We start from the raw sequence: 20722 nt of genomic DNA, 5'->3' as shown, positions 1-20722 counted from the left end.
CTAGGAAACTAATACACTCTTTCCCCCTTTACCTGACCTAAATGTTTCTGCCCAGTAATGTCTACATGTGTCATCATTGGTGAGTTACTACTTTGGTTAAGCCATTTCACCATGGGCTTTAGGTCTTACCTCATCATTCTTGTTGGACTTTTTTTCTGAAAAAATATAATATTTTTTCTAAGCATTTTTGCCACGGGAAGACAATTGTTGCTTATTATGCACCTGAAAAACCTTTTTGCAGGATCTGTAGGATCAAGGCAGTGGTGCACTTGCAATCTACTGCAGCTTTCCACCTGGTCTTTGTGGTTTGCTGAAAGATCAGCTACAGGGAATTTTAGAAGCCAGAACATCTGTGAAGTAAAAGGCTTCCTTTTTAGATTCAGGCATACTGAGTTTTAGGTACAACTTGCGTGCAAAGTGGTAAATATATGGTTTTCACAGATGAGATATTCTCTGAAGAAATGCTGTCACACTTGCTTATGACAAAAAGACCAGTTCTAACATTTATAGCTGTGGGGCATCTCTCCTCTGATGCATTATCAGAGCATACCAGTGACAACTGTGGTGTGTCAAGAGATTAGTGAGTTAGAGTGTGGCCTTCATGGAGACAGAGAGAAAGGAACCCTGGGGGTCATCAGATTCAGCCTCCCTCCTACCTAGTGTAGGAGTCCATTCTGTGGTATATGACATTGCTACCCAAATTATGCCTGAATGCCTCAAGAGACAGGGAGATTACTATGTATAGGAAGTAGGCTGTCATTGTTGACTAATATTTGTTCATTAATTCAGCAACCATTTATTGAGTGTGTACTATGTACTGGACACTAGGCCATGTCAGGGAATACAGAGATGGCCAAAATATAGCTCTTGCCCACAGAAACCTATAACTTAATAGTAGGGATAAGAAAGGTATACCAATGACTACAAAACCTAGATTGCAAAACACATTGTTAGAGAAGTACAAAATGTACTGAAAATTCTGAGAGATAACAGCTCAAAGAGTTCATTTGGAGAGGAGGGGAGAAACATGAAAGACACCTGAGAGAGACCTTATGGATGAGAATATTTTAATAGCTGAAGCTAGGGAAAGAGTGCTTCAGAGACAGGAAAAGCATGAGCGAAACAGGGAAGCAGGAAATGGAGGCATGTGTTTGGAAAACATTAAATAAGAGTTTAATTTAATTCTCACAACGACCTTGAGAGTAGGTGTTATTGTCTCCATTTTATAGGTAAGGAAACTGAGGCTCAGAGATTAAGTAACTTGCCTAAGATCACACAGCTAAGTGGATGGCCAAGTTGAGGTTCACATTCTGGTCTGTCTGATTTCAGAGTTTTTCCCTTTGCCACTGCATGCCATCCATCAGGAGGATATCTGCCATTAGTTGGCCTCTGGAGATACAGGGGCATATATGTAAAAGGACATGTGGTTATTACTCGGGATACAATGCTATAAAGGCCAACTTGTTGGTCTTTGCCTTAGCCCCATATCCGTATTCATGTATATTCAAGTGATATTGACAAAGCCTTCCTAAAAGGGCAAAAGCAAGTCCTTTGCTTCTTTTGTGTCCTCCCAATGCCCGGTTGAGAATGGGCTCAGTGAATATTGATTACCCTACAATTGGGAAACTTAGATTTGCTAGTCCAATCCCTTTGAGGAAAACAGGCCCAGATTTGGGAACACACTTGATAAAGTCACACAGCTGATTTGGTAGCAGAGCAGATAATAACATTTTAGCTTTGATAGGGAAGAGCTCTTTTCCCTCTGATGTGATTTCATACATGTTGGGGAGGGACCTAGCACTTAGATTGGGCCTAGGGTGTTGAAATTCTCAGCTCTGCCTCAGGTCTGCATATTTAAAGATTGTATCTGAAAAATAAAAATTAAACATCTTCTGAAAGACAGGATCTCAGCTACTTATCTGAGTAGAATAACAATTAGTGAAGAAGTGACTAGGGGAGGCAGGAAAATTACCTCAGTTTAGTCCCTCTGGCAGAATTCTAAACTAGAAGATTCTGCATCCGAACTCCAGCATAGCTGGCATTGTTCTCCAACCCAGTTTTCTTTTTATTAGGGTGTTTCCCCTCATCTAAATAATCAATGATGTGCGTGTATGTGTGTGAATACTTTCGCTTTTCTAAAAGTTGCTCTAGTAGCATCAATTAATCTGACCCAGTTCCTTTAAAACTGAACTCTCTTGAAGTTCTGACATTACCTCCAAGTGAAAGGGGAGAACATCAAGCCCAAACTACAATGGGCCCCTTGAGACACAAAGATGAATCAGTCAAGGGTCCTTCCCTCAAGGAACTTAAATCTAGTGGAAATAAGGCATGCATATATAACTTTGTTGCAATATGGAGAGTGTGAGAAGTGTCTTTACAAAGACTGGAGAGTTCCATGGGAATTCAATGGACAGAAAGCTTTTGGAGTTCATCTCCTTCTGCTCCCATAAACATTCTTTCCCATGGGAATCCAGTCCAAAGATAACGAGTAGTCATCTTATAGCAGGGTTCACATAGCTCCTTGTCATCTGGCTTCTGCCACTCTCCACCACTTCAATTTTCCCTTTAGCCTTGCCAGGTTCCTTGGCAGTGCCTGAAGATGCCACCCACTTTCACACCCCTGTGCCCTTACTCCATTTTCTTGGAGGTTTTTAAAGAAGTAGAATGACATAATCAGATATGTACTTTAGAAATATCTCTCTGGGACTTGGGTGGAGAAGGGTATAGAGGCAGGAAGGCCAGTTTGGAGGCTGTTATTAGTTGTCCAAGTGAAAGAAGGTGAGGTGATGAGGCAGCAATGGAAAGGAGGGGAATGATTACATTTAGAAAGCAAAATCAGTAGCATTTGGTGACATTTGGCTATAGCAGATGAGGGTGTGAGTGAAGTATCCAGAATGAGTGAAAGGTTTCTAGTTAATTTGAGAGTCCATTTTCTACACCAATTCATGAACTCTGGTGCAGGGACCATGTCCTGTTCATTATTATATTCCTTGGGCTGGGCATAGTCCTTGGCATAAAGTAGGCATTCAGTAAATGTTGGATGAATGAATTGTTCACCACTTTGGCAAGGTGGATATAATCCGTGAATTTGTATTCTCAGAGCACATGTTGACCACTGGTTGGTAAAGTGGTCCAGGAAGAACCTCTTTATGGGAGAGTGTAGTGATCTGGGGATTCAACCTTTACTGGGCATGAAATGATAGGCAGTTAATTGACAGTTGGCAGTAAAGATAAAGGTAATTCATTCTTTAATTTTCGGGCTTAGAGAATGGCTTATCTCCAGGGTTGCTTTAAACTCCCAGTACTCCAATGTGGTAGTGACATTTTGGCCTGCCTTTTACAGAGGCAGAGTCCATGGTGGCCCCAGGCACGGTCTTTGATTTAAAGTCTGAGCTCCTGATACCCAGGTGCGCCCTCTGCAAGGTCATGTTCTTTCAGGCTAAATAACAGAAGGGTAACCTTCAGCTGGGTTCCCTAAGATGATTTCTTTCGCCAGCAATCATCACTTTCCCCACCGGTTTTTAATGCAGCCATTTCTTTCATCTGTATTCCTATCTTGATTAGTGAGAAATTAAATGAGCGTGTAAGATGTGGTTTAGATAATGATTAATTAGGGGAAAAGGCGTCATTCCAATAGCAAGTCACTATTATATGCTAAGGAAATTAGTTCATATTTTTGGATGGCAAATTGACTTGTCCTGCATTTTAAAAAATACCTTTTAAAAAATGCCTGTTATGGCTTTTTTTGGTTCATTAGTAGAGCAACCTGTACTTAATCCTTTGGATGATTTTAATAGGCATCTATTATTTTCCCTACAAGTCATGAAGCAACCAGTTTGGGATATCATTAATTCTTTTGTTTAATATTAATTTAATGATGATGCATTATTATTTTCAGCACAAAGTACTTTTGTTAGCAAAAAAAAAATAATCTGCCATTCATAAAGCAGACCTTGGCAATGAAATGTGTCAAATCATCATATATATATATAGAAAAGATTTCAATTTTCATTGTTACTGAGCCCTGACGATTCATTCTCTTCTGTTGCTGTTTGAATATGCTTTATCTGCTCTTAGAAAAGTGTAAGGATCAAGGTCTACATTAATATTTTTTCTGTTCTTTAATGTGATTTTTGACAATTTGTAGTTATTAACTAAAATTGCAGTCTAGTAAAATAACCAACATATAGAACATGATAAAGGTAATTAGAGAATCAGAGACCTGGAAGTGACCTTGAGGGATTATTTAGTCCATTTCCCAATTTCAAGGTGTATGGCTAATCTTCCTAAACAGCACTCTTCATCATATTATGTCTCTGCTTGAGAAGCTCCAGTGGTCCATTACTGCCTAGGAGTCAAGCCCACAGGTCTCTGCCTGCATTCAAGGCCCTTCAAATTTGGGTCCGTCTTACCTGATAAGCTATTACGCCCCAGGGTCTAGCCAGTCTGCAGTTACGTTAGCTTTGCCCCGTTATTCCACTGTTTCCAAACACATTTCACCCATTGGCCTCTCCACATCTTTTCCATTCTGTATGGTCTACCTCAAGCCTCACCTTCTCCTGGAAGTCTTCTTTGACTCCTAAAGCCTCTGGTGAGCATTCCCTTATCCAGCAAATGTTGTCTATATCACATATTTTTAAAGTCAACTTTATTGAGATATAATTTACAAACAATAAGATGCACTCATTTTAAGTGAAGAGTTTGATGAGTTTTGACAAATGTGTACACCCATGTAACCACTAACCTAATTAGAATGTAGACTATTTCTTCCACCTCAGAAAATACACTGCATATTTTGTCACGTAACCGTATACCAACTTTTACTGTTCTCTAGCTATTATTTTGTGTGAAAGTCTAGTCTCTCAGCATGAATTTATCTTTGGTTTACTTTTAATTAATGCATATTGAATATTTACTTTGTATCAAAAAGACTAAGAGCTTCACATGCATAATCTCACTTAATTTTTGTAATAACTAAGTACTATTGATGATCCCATGTTATAGATAAGGGCAAAAAGTTAGGTAGAGGTTGAATAACCTACCCTTGCTTGTGCAGCTAGCAAGTGATAGGGCTAGGATTAAATTGTAAACAACTTGACCTGAGGAATCATAAGTGTTTTGTTATTTGCTGCCCACTAGTGCCTGTGATGATACTGACCTCGAAGCCATTAATGCTGATTTGGAATAAAAATCCAATAGAACTGACACATTGAAACAGCCCTATACACACTGTTGGCTTTCCTCTTCCAAGTATGGACAGGGATTAGGCCTGGAATGGGGTCTCCAAGTGAATGTGGTAAGCATAGGACTTCATAGCAAAGAGAAGCTGAAGTCCCACTCCTGGGGGAGGTGACTAAAGAAAACCAGGAGCAGTCTAAAAGGTCAGATATTTAAATGGAGCTAACAAAGAGCGAGAAGTGGGCCCAAAGGAAAGAGTCTGTGATGGAGGTCAAGAAGGCCAAGCCACAGGTAGCCAGGCCTGAAAAGATCTCCTGTCACAAGAGTATGCCTCAGAAGAAAGCCTTCTGTGGACCATCTGTGGTTAGCCTCTAGGAGTGGAGTAATCCCCCAGAAGAAAAGCTTCCATAGCTCAAATATCCCCTTTTACTTGTATGACTGGACCCAATGTGCGAGAAGTTGTCTTAAAATAATTAGTAATAAATTACTTCATAGTTCATTCAACTGAAACATCTATTTATTGTATCTTCAAGATGTTTGGAATTTTTTTTTTTTTTTTCGAGACGAAGTCTCACTCTGTCTCCCAGGCTGGAGTGCAGTGGCACGATCTCAGCTCACTGCAACCTCCGCCTCCTGGGTTCAAGCGATTCTCGTGCCTCAACCTCCGGAGTAGCTGGGATTACAGGTGTGTGCCATCATTGCCTGGCTGTTTTTTTTTTTGTTTTTTTTTTTCAGTAGAGATGGGGTTTCGCCATGTTGGCCAGGCGTTGGTAGTTTACTTTTTTGGTATTTTAAAATATTTTTCCAAGATCCAAGTTAAGTGTACAGATGTAACGTTTTCAGGGTCATCTGCCTCCCCTTGATCTTTTTTCTTTTTTATCTTTTTTTTTTTTTTTTTTGAGACTGGGTCTCACTCTGTTGTCCAGGCTGGAGTGCAGTGGTGCCATCATGGCTCACTATAGCCTCGACCTCTGAGCCCAAGTGATCCTCCCTCCTCAGCCTCCCAAATAGCTGCAACCATAGGCATGCACTACCATGCCTAGCTACATTAAAAAAATTTTTTTTATAGAGACGGGGTCTCACTATGTTGCCCAGGCTGGTCTCAAACTTCTGGGCTCAAGGGATGCTCCCACCTCAGCCTCCCAAAGTGCTGGGATTATAGGTGTGAGCCACCATGCCCAGACTCCACTCGCTCTTCTTAGATATAGACAGACACAAAGTTCTTTGTTAGTATTCTCAATCTGCAGCCCTCATTAATTCAACACTACGTGTACAGGGCTGAATGGGAGTGAAGGAGTATCCCAAAGGAGATGGGAGTCATTCTCTGCTCTTCAGGAACTTACAGTTTAGGAGAGGAGATTATAGTATGAAGGTACTTTTTAACCCTTCAATATAAATGGGAACTAGCAGCCCTGTAATGACTTCAGTTAATTTTTTTAGCGTCTGGGAATGCAAGTTATTAAGCCCTAAAGAGCTGAACCTTTCTGGCTCATTTGAATAGTCAATTGCTAAGTCTTCTCCTTATCTCCATCCCAGGCTATATTGCTTGTCTCCATTCCTTTTTCCCAGCTGAATTCCATTTTTACAAAAAATAATAATAATAATAATAAAGTGAGAACTCCTCTTTGATAGCTGGGCTCCACAATTACTTGTCCCTTATATCTAATAAAGGGGTTATTTTCTTTTAATTTTCCTTTGTCCCTCATATATTTAAAGAGTGCTTTTGTATTTAGTATGTCTTTTGTAGGTGGCATCTTATTTCTTGAATTTACATTTCTGCTTTTATTCATGCAAGTACGTACCAGTTCTTGGCTTATCTCCTTAGTCATCTGCTTTTGGTTTTAGTTTTTCTTCATTCCATTTGGGATTCAGTTCCCAGGTTAATTCTTTGTTTACTTAATGAGAATTCCCTCTAAATTCTTTTTCTGTTTCTTTCTGTTTTCTGTGTTCTTTCTGTTTTATTTCTTTCATGCACATGTCCATACATTGAAATAGTTATATTTCATTATTGTCATTTCATTTAGGCATGCCTAGCTCACCTAGGCTTCTTCCTCATGCTGTCTTGTGATGGGGCTTTTCTTAAAAGCTGGTCTGTGAAATTTACTGAAATTTATATGAAATTTACTTAATACAAAATATCTTTTCCTTTGGCATGTATTTCTCTCCTTCCTGGTTTGGAAATTCTGAATTCTTAATCAGTTTATGGATGTTGTATTTCCTTAAATCTATAGCTAACTTTTAGTCCATAGATCAATTATACCAGTTCACTCATTAACCAAGCAGTAATAACTGGGAGGGAGGGTAAATATTGCAACATATCCACTTATATTTGGATATAATATATACCTTTCTTCAGGACATCTGACATGTTTTCCCAAAAGTTCTCATTTGAAGTTTTATTCTTTTAAAGATTTTTGGCTTACCTGATTCTTCAGGTGGTGGGAGTTTATAAAATGATGAGACTTGGCCAACTCAGGGAAGGGACATACTGTATGCAAGCTCTAAATTACTATATGAATTATCATATCAAAGGCAAATCAAACTGGTGTCATGGTAGTTCAAAGAGTCATTCCCGGACCCATGTAGGTACATCAAGCAACAATTTGTTACCTTCTAAGATCTGAACCACTCATAGCACTTCACTGAGAAAAGATCTGAGCCCTTTTATTTGATAACTCCCACTACCTAGAGCTGGTGGGAATAGGACCAGTAATAACAGTCACCCTGCCAAATAAACTCAACCATTCCTGAAAACTGGAAGTGATTGTCAATGCAAATTTAGAAACACAAAGGATTTTATCTATAACGATTAATTTTATGAACTTATTTAAATATGATATTTTGAACATGTACTACTTAGGCATCAGTTTATCAAGAAAGTAAATAAAGCCTTGCTAGATGAACAGGAACTTTGTATGTGAAAGTACCTGCCACATAGGATTTTTCATGTCTACATATGTGTCCCAACCAGCATTGTTTAAATTTAGATTAGCTACTCTTACCCAAGGAGACTCTTTTCCTTCTTGGTCCAGTAAACTGCATCAGTTCCTATTCCTAGAATAGCATTACATTTTGTAACTTCATGTAGTAAGAACACAGTGAGCTAGAACTAGCTGTTTCTTTACTTTTTCTGAAGATAATCATAAAGCTTTAAGCTTAGACCATATTGAAAATCAGTCTAAGGCTTGTATATGAGATTGAAATTTATAGGAGATAAATCTGAACTCTATGTCTGCAGACCCCAAATGGTATTTTGACATTAAATATCACCTTTCCATCTAGTACTATAAATTACAGTGCTGGGTTCAGTTTGGTGATATGTATTATCTGTGTTCTCCTTTACTGCTTTTGTCAGCAGCTCCCTTGAGAAGGGTGAAGTGGAGAGCTTGGAGTCAATACCCTGGACCCCAGCAGTGATGTCATGTGAGGCAAAACTTGATGAATTTCATTCCTAAATTAAGAAAATCTGGACACATAAGTTAAGGACATGATCAACTGAAATTCCTAGGGAAATAAGATGTTGTAATAAAAATAAATGTTCTGGTGACTTAGGGCTAACTAGTCTCCCCTCATTTTTTAAAAAAATAAAACCTCCAATTATTGAAAAACTGTCTAAAATGTCTGAATATGCTTTCTAGTATGACTTCAGTAAGATTTCTTGAAACTTGCTTTTCTGAGGACCTTGTAAAACTTTAGGGGAGTCATCCTTATATCCCATATACACATTTTTTTTCATTCTACCTTCTTAGTTTGCTTTATTGCACTCATTTACTATGCACTAGCTATTTATCTCTGCTAGTCCCTTTAGACGGTGAACTTCTTTGGAGAAGGGATTAAATTTCTCTTGTTCAAAGTCGTACCTCCAGCATGTAGCACAGTGCCTGGCATATAGAAGGTATGTTAGACTGGGTTCTCTGAGAAGCAGATGCCAGTTGGATTCATATCTAATCCAATATGGAATAGATGTGCAAGGGATTTATTGGGGGAAAACACTTATGAAGGAAAATGAGGAGGGAGCTGAAGGAGGCCGGAAAAGCCATCAGACCATGGTGCAGGTCTGACCCTTGCGGAAGAGAGAGGAAAGGAAGGAAGGTTGAGTAGGAGGAATCTTAGACTGCAGTGCCGTTTTAAGAAAGTTTGGCAAGGTCAATGGGGAGTCCTCAAGCCAAAGTCCCCTGTGAGCAAAGTCCTGGGTTACAGGACTTAGTATCTTTGCCATGCTCAGTCATTGGCTGGGAGCAGCCCCCAGGGAATGTGGCTTAGGCACAATGTGGTGGTGAATTCAAAGGGCAGCAGCTGGGACCGTTAGTCAATTACATTCCCCACAGTAGAAGATCTGAGATGCCCATATTCACAGCCACCACAGAAGGAGATCAACAAATGCTAATTGGAGAAAGAGTCTGGCGTGGCTCATGCCTGTAATCCCAGCACTTTGGGAGGCCGAGGTGGGTGGATCACCTGAGGGCAGGAGTTCGAGACCAGCCTGCCCAACATGGCGAAACCCCATCTCTACTAACAATACAAAAAATTAGCCAGGCGTGGTGGCAGATGCCTGTAATCCCAGCTACTTGGGAGGCTGAGGCAGGAGAATCCCTTGAACCCGGGAGGTGGAGGTTGCTGTGAGCAGAGATAGCACCACTGCACTCCAGCCTGGGTGACAAGAGCGAAACTCCATCTCAAAAAAAAAAAAAAAGAGAAAGAGTTTGAGTAAGACAGAAGTTGAAGAGAGGAAGGAGATTGGTCTTAATATTCACTGAGCCCTAATATTTGTTAGTATTGGTGGAGGATATAAAATCATCGGATTCACACTCACCTTCCTCATCTCTCCTCAAATGTTACCTTATGGAAGATGCCTTCCCTGACTACCATATGCAAAACAGAATAGTCTCCACAATCATCACATTCTGTATCTCCCTTACTTTACTTTTTCAAAATTAAAAACAAGCTGGGAGAATCGCTTGAACCCAGGAGGTGGAGGTTGCAGTGAGCTGAGATCGCGCCACTGCACTCCAGCATGGGCAATGAGAGTGAGACTCCGTCTCAAGAAAAATAAAAAATAAAAATAAATAAATAAAACAATTGACACCTTTATCGAGGCATAATTGATATATAATAAACTACATATTTTAAGGGTGCAAGTTGATAATTTTGACATGCATATACACCCGTGAAACCATTACCACAATAAAAATAATGAACATATCCATCACTCCCCAGAGTTTCTCCACTACTCTTTATAAACCCTTCCTCCTACCCCTCCTGCCCACCATCCCCCTTAACAACGACTGAACTGCTTTCTGTCACTCTAGATTAGTTTCTGTTTTTTAGACTTTTGTATAAACGGAACCATAGAGTATGTGCTTCTTTTTGATCTGGCTTCTTTCACATAGCATAATGTTTTTGAGTTTTGTCCCTCCAGTAGTATGCATTAATGGTTCATTCCTTTTTATGGCTAAATAGAATTCCATTTTATAGATATACCACAGTTTGTTTTCCTTTCCTTACTTTGTTTTACTTTCTCTATAGTATTTATCACCTTTTGACATTATGTTTATATTTTTGTTTGTTTGTTATCTCCCAGAATGTAAGCTCCATGAGGGCAGGGACTTTGCTTTGTATACTGTTACAACCACAGTGCTTGGCATATAGTAGGCACCTAATAAATATTTGTTGAATGACTTGTATCTTGCTTCAGACCTTTAGTTAAAACAACAACACAGCTTTGATATGATATTGATGTTTTGATCATTTATCCTGAAAAGCAGTATTGGGTTGGCCAGACATACATTTCATTTGGAAATCATAACTGGAATTTTGAAAATTGTTTCTTGGTTGTCTTCTCATTCATACATTATAATCAGGAAAAATAAATTATAGGAGTGAAGATTGATCTTTTAAAAGACAAACTAAATATCGGTGTTCAGTGATGTGTTTTTGGTGCTATAAATTAGTTTATGCAGAATTTATGAGTCAAACCTAGGCAATTAATTCTGATGGTTATTCAAAAAGAGTCAGCCATAAGGACAACTGGGAGAAAGCAGGGATTAGTTAAGATGAAACGTAATTTTGAATAATCAAAATTTTACTGTATCTCAAAAGAAATGCATTGTTTGCCCTGTTTGCCATGTGTGAGTATGTGGGGGTGGGGGGGTGGTGTGGGTGTGGGTGTGTGAGAGAGAGATCCTGCTTACTGAAACATGAAAACCTTGTTTGTTTCAGGATCAGATTTGCAAGTATGTCTCCCTAAGGGCCCAACATGCTGCTCAAGAAAGATGGAAGAAAAATACCAACTAACAGCACGACTGAACATGGAACAGCTGCTTCAGTCTGCAAGTATGGAGCTCAAGTTCTTAATTATTCAGAATGCTGCGGTTTTCCAAGGTGAGTTCTGGGGATTATTTTAGATGTGCTGCTTAGTGGCATCATTATTTGGGCACTGGGCTTTCAAATACTAAGTATAATTTATAAATTACCATTCCAGCATTAATGCTTGCTATTAAAAACCTCCCAGTGAGAAATTCTGGTTTAAAAAAACACATTTTCAGAGAAGCTTCATTTCAATCTTTGGAAAGGTGAGTATTGTCAAAAAATCATTGTCCAAGGACATTCTATTTACCTGTATATAAAGGTTATAAATCTCTACAGAAATAATAAATAATATTTTCTCTCAGCTTGATTCAAAAACAAAAAAGTTTCCTTAAATACTGAGCCCAATTTTCTCCAGGAATGAGTTAGATGCTTGTGGGACACATGTGGACTCCTTCTGACCACTAGGACCATTTCCATTTAAGAGGCAGACACTGGCTTGTTGGCCCAGGATTTTCCCATTGGTGTGAGTGGTGACCTCTCCTCTCTTTGTGACTCTCACTTCTTACCATGCCTGTGAATGATTGCAAGAGAAGCTGTTGTGGCATTGCCAGAACGGGTAGGAAATGACACTTCTCCTTGCTAACTTAGTAGGACTATCATAGCAGGATGGGGAGTACCTCCTTCAATTCTAACACCCAGCTAGGAAGATGATGATGATGATGGAGGCGGTGGTGGTGGTGATGATAGCAAACACTTATATGGCACCATGTGCTAGGTGCTCTTTTAAGTGGTTTACATGTATTAATTCATTTAATCCTCACAATATAATTATGAGTAGATGTTAGTATCCTTATTTTGTCGATGGAAATCTAAGGCACAGAATGATTAAGTAACTTGCTCAAGGCCACAAAATTAATAAATAAATGGCGAAGGCAGGATTTGAACCCAGATGGCATGGCTCTTAGAGTCTATTCTTTTAACTATCCCCATAGGCTGCCTCCTATAACTGGGAAAATTAATTATGGATATTCACAATTAATTAGTAATTAATTAATTATCAGTCTTTCTTCTATCCTTCCTCAAGCAGAGGGAATCAGCCACCTTTTTCTTGCCTCACCAAGAGAGGATCGAGGTCAGATAGAAAAATAACACTTCTGACTGCTTAACATTGCAAAGCTTGAGATTTATGGCACTGTTACAAGAATTAACCTCTGAATTGTAAGGTGTGTTGATTATAGCTTATTTTGTGTATTATAATGAAATCTTTAGAATTAGCTAAGAAAATTGTTCAGATTAGTTAATAAAGCCTACATTCACAACAGTTTCTTGGGTCAAAGCCTCAGGGGGTATTAGGTTGATTATACGAAGTATAATATATAAGCTTGAAGTATTTGTTAAACTATTTATGCAGTCAGACTCTTGTGAAGAGTTTGTTGAGACTAACAATTTGGTGATAGAATGAATAATTTAGACAGATTTTAAAAATACATGTAGCATTCATGAACTTCTTAGATTGGTTTTGGAGTTGATCTGTTGGATGAAAGTGGGGTGAGAAGAAATGATGTGACATGAGAATTGGGTTGAAGCAGAGAGCTGAATCTTACTCTTTGGGGCATCAAGGTCCCTTTTTAGAACAGAGTATTAGTGATTTGTTTAATTCCCAGAATATCCAAGCTCACAGATGTTACCTTACAATCCTTGTCTGGTTGGAGGGGAGTGGTAGAGTGATCATACTGGCATTTTAACATTCACAGTAGCTGACATGGCTATCTATCTGAGGGCCCGGGTCGTCAGCATTTACACCTCTGTCCAGTTCTGCACTTTGCCCACTGTGTTTTCTAGATCTGCAAAAATGTGAGACTAGGAGAGAAAAAAAGTTCTGACAAGATTTTGGTTGGATTAGCTCCCAGATAAGCCTGCTATAGCTTGGAGGCTGAATACTAGTCATGTGAACAGAGGGTAGAAAATGGGGGCAGCATCTACTAATTGTATCTCTCTCTCCCTTTCTCTCTGTCTCTCTTTCACTTCACACACACACACACACACACACTTTCTTGAATTGTGGGGATAGACAGAAGGACAACCCTAGCAAAGGAACATGGAGACAATGAAATTATGTCTGAGCTAATTATTGCTAGTGCCCTTTACCTTGTCACCATCGGTACTCATTCTTTATCTTGTTTCACTCCCTCTTCTCATTCTTTTCCTGCCTCACTTTTAGAAAAAATAAACCCAACAAGGAAAAATAAACGATGATCCCAGATCTCAAGGCACTTGTACAATGTTTCAGAAGACATTGCCCCTAAATCCTTTTGTAACAAACATTTGGAGAGACAAGACTTCAAACTGGGGACCACTACAAGATAATGTATTATTAATTGCTAAGAAAAAGAGAGCATCCACTTTTTTTCTTTCTTATGACCGTTTATTATTCCAATGAATTGAAATTAGGAGACACAATTGTTTTTCCCCTAAAATACATCCCCTCCCCAATATTCTGGTAGACCAAATTAGTGAGAAAACCATCCCAGTACTTCACTCATGTGAAATTTGATGTGACGGCTTTTGCTAGCTATTTTCTCCATCACATGAAGTTGAAGAAAGCTCATCTTGATCTTGGCCTAGATCCACAGTCTCTTTGGTATTCCTTCACTAGTCCACATTGTGGGTATTTAAGCAGTGAGTGCTTTCTGCAAATATGTGCACAGTTCCACGAGCAATCCTTACTGCCTCGATTTGGATTTTATGTCTTCATTTGCAGGAAGCCTTTGCCCTCATAAATGAGCCTGGGGCCCTTTGCTACAGTGATTGGAGTGCTCTATTGCTAATGTTGTTTTGATAATGATTGAAGCATTTTAAAAAGTTGTTCTTTATTCTCAGTCTTTGCATTGCCTCGTTTCCTAAATTTAATTTACTTAGATGTGCTTAGTAAAATGGGGCAGCACAATTGCTTTTTGTTTCTGCTTAATTATTTCTTTCTGAAAAACTCCACTAAAAGTAGACTTTCCTTTCTCTTTTTCTTTTTCTTCTCCCCTACCTTATAATAGTTATGATGATAACAATAGTGAAGATTTATTAAGTGCCTACTATATGATGCTGACTTTTACATAATTATCTCATTTAATTTTCCCAACAGCCCTATGAGGTCTGTACTGTAATTATCTCCATTTTACAGATGAGGAAACTCATTGATGCCACAGCTTCTTCTGAGCCATCACGTGACATGGCTTTCCTTGTTCTTAATGTACTTGAGGTAAAACAAAATTGAGAAGTTGGATTTGTGGTTCTTGTGAAGAAAAATGGAATAGAATTCTGAATTTTTCGTCATCTCACTACCACCTCTATACCTTTAAACCTTGAGTTCTATTTTCTTTGTAGAATTTTATTATGATTTCCAGCCTTGTACTATCAAGAAATATTTGGGGTACATCCAGGTCTTTTCTAGATGTTGGATAATTCTAGATTTCCCCAAGATACCACTGACTTTGAGTGATAATAGACTCTTTTATATGCGGCAATACCTTGTTTTTTCTGGAAGTTGCCTATTCCACAACTTGAACTCTCTTCATCAGAAAGGAAAAATAGTGGTCGAGCAGGAAATCATCTCATCTGAAAGGTTTTTGGGTCCTTGCTTAGAGTCTACTACTGTTCCATGTTTATGCGTAGTCTTGGCACACTTGATTTTCTGGCCTTCTAGGGGGGGATCCAAGAACTCACTAAATGTGGCACTTGGGGACATTTAATAGAGGACTATACTCCTACAAGCCACAGTGGCTCCTGTATTACGTTAGGTCCAAGTGATGTTCACAATGTGGTTACAAGTAAATAAGGAAAGTCCAACTTACATTCACTGTCCTTTTCTTAATATTTCCATTTTAAATGGCTAAAATGAATTTCCTCAGTGCTTAAGATCAGCGAAAGAAACACTGGACTTGGAGTCAGAAAATCCAAGTTCAAATTCTAGATCTGCATTTATGAGCTTTATATTTTGGGGCAGTTATTTAGATTCCAGTAGCCTCAGTTTTCTTATCTGCAAAATGGGCATAAAAATTGCAGTCCTGCTTACTTTTGTAAAGTAGAAATAATGAATGTGAAAGTATCTTGAAAACTGTAAAACACCATATGCATGCATTATCTAGACAGCTCATTTATGTGGACCGCTTTACCCCAGGTGGTGCCAAATAAATGATGCATTATCATTACAGACATTAACCTCGACAAGGCTGGAGTTCATGATGTATTTCAACAACTTTTGCCACTTATTGATGATATATATGCAAACAGCTCCAGTGTACAGACGAAAGAGTACTTAGGCAAAAGACTCTTTGGGAAAGGGGTTTATTTTATGCACTCTTGGATGTGAAGCTGTACTGTTTGAAGTGTCAATACTGCCAGGAGCAATCCTTTTTTCAGCTTCCTGAAGCTTCTCTTCTGGCTAGTATCTGGTGTATTTCATATATGAATAAGCAGCTAGATCAGGAGGGGTTTGTCGGTTCAGGCCATATTTTAATTGCATTTTTTGGTCCACACTATTATGGCAGAGAGGAGAAAAAGGTTGGTATAAGTCTAGAGATCTTCAGTTGATCCTCACTCAGTATTGGCAAGCTTGCTTTCTTCTACCTGCTTTCTGTGGAGATGAAAAAGACATCTCTGAATGAGGGGGAGGGCAGCGTTTCTGTGCTTCTTCTGTTGTTTCTCTCCCTTATTTTCTGTTTTCATCAGCTCTTGGCAGTTTTTAGACTCTCTTCTGTCAGATTCCTGTCTCTCCCACTCCCCCTAAATAAAATTGACCTTGGTTAGAATACCCTTTTCTGTCAGCTCACAGCAATTTCTCCAGTCATTTCTGCTTGAAATAACTGTTTAGGGACATTATTCAAGCAAAGCTTTTTTCCTTCACAGTTAATATGTGACTCAATAATTGCTTGAATGTTGATAAACATGTTTTTGAGATTCAATCATTTGCTAATTTAGTTTTTATTATGTAGTGGGGGTTTTAAGTGAGTACTGAGCCATTTTTCTCCATTTCACAATTCTTTCCCCCTGACTAGCCTGACAGTTCTGCCCACACTCCAGCTCTGTGCAGGCTGAGCCCCATTGCATCCCCAACTCTAACTGTCCGCCAGTCTGTCACAACCCCTTTCTTGGTTAAAAGTAATGTATGGGAGAGAATAATTACACTGATGTCTAATCAAAACTTAATTCATTTGCCGAGGCTAAATACAATAGCATTAAACTGAATAGGATAATTTTAGGAACTCAAACCACGGCCATGAGTGAAGTTATATATCCTCAAAAATGTAAATTATTAATCAAACCGCTCATCTGTACAGCAAAGCTCTAGTAATCCCATTATAAAAGGGTGAATTTCTCATCAGAGCCCAGAAGATGCTGGCTTTAATTAGTGGACTTTCATGGCACCAACTCAAAGGCATATTTTGGTTACAAAGTTTTTAAAAATGCAATTCTTTAATTATTAGGGCAATTGGAAAACCAACTGGAAACTGAGTGTTTAAAGCCATTTCAGTTTTAAAGTAAAACTTTTGGATTCAATCGGGTCTCAAAATTCTGTGGCTTTAGTAGAGCCAGAGGCTGGGGGAGTTATAAACCTTTCCTGGGCCCTTTATTGATTTAGAAGTCAGTCATTAGGCTGAAAACTGTTTAATGAAAAGAGCTTAGAAAAACGACTCAATATGCAACCAGAGACCATTCTGGGGCCAACCATGAGGTGAGGAGATTATGCAGATGAACTCTTTTACCCCAGGCCATCGCCCTTGATTGAACAAGGTCCTGAACTCATGCCCTTGATTTAACAGGGCTCTGAACTCACCTCCTCTTGCTGTCATCATCACTGCCCACCTTTCTCACTAGTGGGCTCAACAAAGCACATTAAAGGACATTGTCCCTGCCCTCTAGAAGCTTCCAGGAAAAATACCACTTTTGCCTAGAGTACTTACTCTCCACCTCCCCACCAGCCGCCAAACTGGAATTTGTTTACTTTCTGAAAACATATGTTCCTCCTCTTCTTTCTGTCTCACTGAGTTGCAGTACCTGATATTGGAGTAATGAAGCATATGTTTGAGAGATTTGAATTCTCTTGTCAGTAGAGTGGAGGTAGAAACAATTTCCCTCTAAGCTGGAAATGGTAACATAGAAATTAAAAGCCCCTTCCCTTCTATTGACTGTGAGATACTTCCAGGGACTGAGGCACCTGTATTGCTCCTTTTCCTTCATTGCACTTTTCAGTCACCAGGTCTCATTTCTTCCTGCATCCTTCTTCACATCATTTTCCTACATTCCAACTGAGACCCCATCGGTCTCAGTTGTCTCATTTATCATATGCAGATGCCTTTTGATTTTAGTTCCTCTCTGATTTCAGTTCCAGGCTCCATCAGCTAACATCTAGACTACCAGCAAATGCACCCCTGGGTTTCATGCCTTTAGCCTCCCTTGCTTCCCAGTTCAGCAATGGAGTGTAATGATTAAGAGTGCAGGCTCTAGGGGGCATTCTGACAGGGTGTGAATGAGTCTGGGTGGGGTAGGCAGGCTGGTATGGAGAGAAGAAAGTTGAGGGCTTGGGTGAGGATTAGAGACCTCCTTTCTGAAAGTGTACTGTATTGGAGAGAGATGAATAAAAAATTTCCTGTTCTCAAGTGTTTTACTTATCTCATTTAAACCTCATAACAACCCTAGGAGGTGGGTACTTTCATTAGCCTCATTTTATCACTGACAAAATGGAGGCTTAAAGAGATTAGGTGACTTGTTTAAAGTAGCACCCAATAGATGGCAGAGACAAGAATTGAACACAGGAAGTACAGCTCCATAGCCTGTGCCCTTAAAACAGTGCTATATGTGTGATACAGCCTCTGTGTATTTCATCTCATGGTCATAAGCAGTCTCCTCAATTCTAACTTTCCTCCTTGCAAGGGAACTCTATGGTATTTAATTAAAAAAGCATTGGCTGAGCAACTGGATAGCATGTCTAAAGGCAGGTACTGTGGGGGATTCAAAGAGAAAAACTACCTCATGCCTACCTTCAAGTAGATCAAAATTCAGAAACCAGGACATTTGTATACAAATAACTTGGGTTCAAGGCATCCTAAGAGAAATGTAAGAAAAAACCTTCGCAGTTTTCCAAGGGGAGTAGAGGTGGATCCAGGTTTTGTAGTGCTCAAAACTTATATAATTGGGGGACCTTCTTTAAGAAAAAGAAGACAAAATAAAAAATACAAAATGCCTATGGCTCTTCTGTGAGAGGGCGTGCAAGTGCAGGGTCCCTGTAGCTTAAGTTTCATTGTTTAACAGAAAAATAACTTTTCTTTTCTTTTCTTTTTTTTTTTTTTTTTTGAGATGGAGTCTCTCTCTGTCACCCAGGCTGGAGTACAATGGCCTGATCTTGGCTCACTGCAACCTCTGCCTCCTGGGTTCAAGCGATTCTCCTGCTTCAGACTCCTGAGTAGCTGGGATGACAGATGCCTGCCATCATGCCTGGCTAATTTTTGTATGAAAATTCACTTCTTTATGGTAGTGTGGGGTTGGAAGAGATTAACTCCAACCAGAGGGTAGAGGTTCTTGGAGGAGATTGGCTGTATGAATTCTCCAGATAGACATGCTGTTGATCAAAGAGAAGAACACATGAGGGAGTTGGGTAAATCAGTGCACATCTTTTTCTCAATTAAACTCAAACTCAAATTATTATTATTATTATTTGAGACAGATTCTCGCTCTGTTGCCCAGGCTGGAGCGCAGTGGCACTATCTCAGCTCGCTGCAACCTCTGCCTCCCGGGCTCAAGGGATCCTCCCACCTCAGCCTCCTGAATAGCTGGGACTACAGGAACGTGCCACCACACAGTGCTAATTTTTGCACTTTTTGTAGAGATGGAGTTTCGCCATGTTGCCCTGGCTGGTCTCAAACTCCTGGGCTCAAGCGATCTGCCCACCTCGGCCTCCCAAAGTGTTAAAATTACAGGTGTGAGCCACCATGCCTGGCCAAATTCAAATTATTAGTTGCCTATTAGATACCAGCCTTTCTGGACTCCTTGTCTATACCTGTAATCTCTCACTTAGACTTCCCTCTTGGAAGGGCCAAACACCTAGGAGGCAGCAAAGGGCATAGTGTGATGGCTATGTGGTCTGGCTTCAGGCAGACTGGTGTCTAAGTCCCAATTTTGCCCTTTCCTCTCTTTGTGACCAAGGGCAGGCCACTTCTCTCTGAGCCATTCATTAAACAAAATTAAATCAGATGAGTGCTGTGAAGAACTCAGCTCTATGCTGGCCCATAGGAATAAAATGCATGGTAGCCATTGTTTTTATAATTCCCTCTTGTGCATTTATAAGCATATATATGTATGAAATATAATATCTTTGCTTTACAGTAATGAATGTCACATATCTGGCACATATACATTTTTAAATAATTTTTTATGTTTTAATATAATTAATGTCAAAATGCGCTAAATACCCACTCATAATCCTCTCATTCAGAGATAACCACTTGTAACATTTTTGTGTGTTTTCTTCCTTTCCCTCTCTGTGTGTGTGTGTATATTTAAAACCGTACAATATACAGTTTCTAAATGGTCCCGTAGTGGTCTGAATGAGTTAAAGTAGCCTCTAGATCTACCCAGCAAAGGGAGACTGATTCCACTGGATTACATTAAGAAAAGAAGGAGAACAAAAATGTTGAAAGGAAATTGGAATGCTTATGACACTCGTCTCCTTTGGTCAGAGTTCTTTAGCATATAGTTCTGAACCCAATTAACTGAAATGTCATTATTGGATTGCATTTCTTCCCTCTCCTGGGAACCTGTGCTTTTCCTTTCTAGCACTCATCAGGTTGCAGTGGTTACAGGAGTATGTATGGTTATTTGATTAACATGGGTATCCTTTACTAAAGAATGAGCTTTCTGTGGATAGGGCTTGTGTCTATTCTACCATATCCCTCTGTCCCCAGGTGAGACAGTAAACTCTCAGTAAATGTTTGAATGAACACACATATATATATACATACACTCTCACACAAAATTAGAATAAGTAGTATTGATAGAAATAGATTTCTAACTGTTCCCCTTCCCCTGCAACAGTATGACCAAACAGAAAAGAAAAGATAGATCCTGTTGCCTGCAGCATTTACTTCTAGGTTTTAAAAGCTGCTTAGATATAAGATCTTAAAAGTCTGGATAATGGGGTTTTGCTCGCCCATTGAGATGGAACATCTGTTTCTCTAAGCCTCTGCCT

The 20722-nt window shown here is 39.3% G+C and overlaps 1 protein-coding gene across 1 annotated transcript in view; it reads left to right on the top strand.

Annotated features, from left to right (window-relative positions):
- The window catches only part of GPC3 (glypican 3), a 452497-nt gene that overhangs the window by 20958 nt on the left and 410817 nt on the right, over positions 1 to 20722 (top strand). The window contains 1 exon segment of the mRNA NM_001135737.1: positions 11398 to 11559. Within this exon segment, the coding sequence (NP_001129209.1) occupies positions 11398 to 11559 (162 nt within the window).

The sequence above is a fragment of the Pan troglodytes genome, chromosome X (genome assembly GCF_028858775.2).
Source record: "Pan troglodytes isolate AG18354 chromosome X, NHGRI_mPanTro3-v2.0_pri, whole genome shotgun sequence".
NCBI lineage: Eukaryota > Metazoa > Chordata > Mammalia > Primates > Hominidae > Pan > Pan troglodytes.
This window is presented reverse-complemented; position numbering and strand designations above follow the sequence as displayed.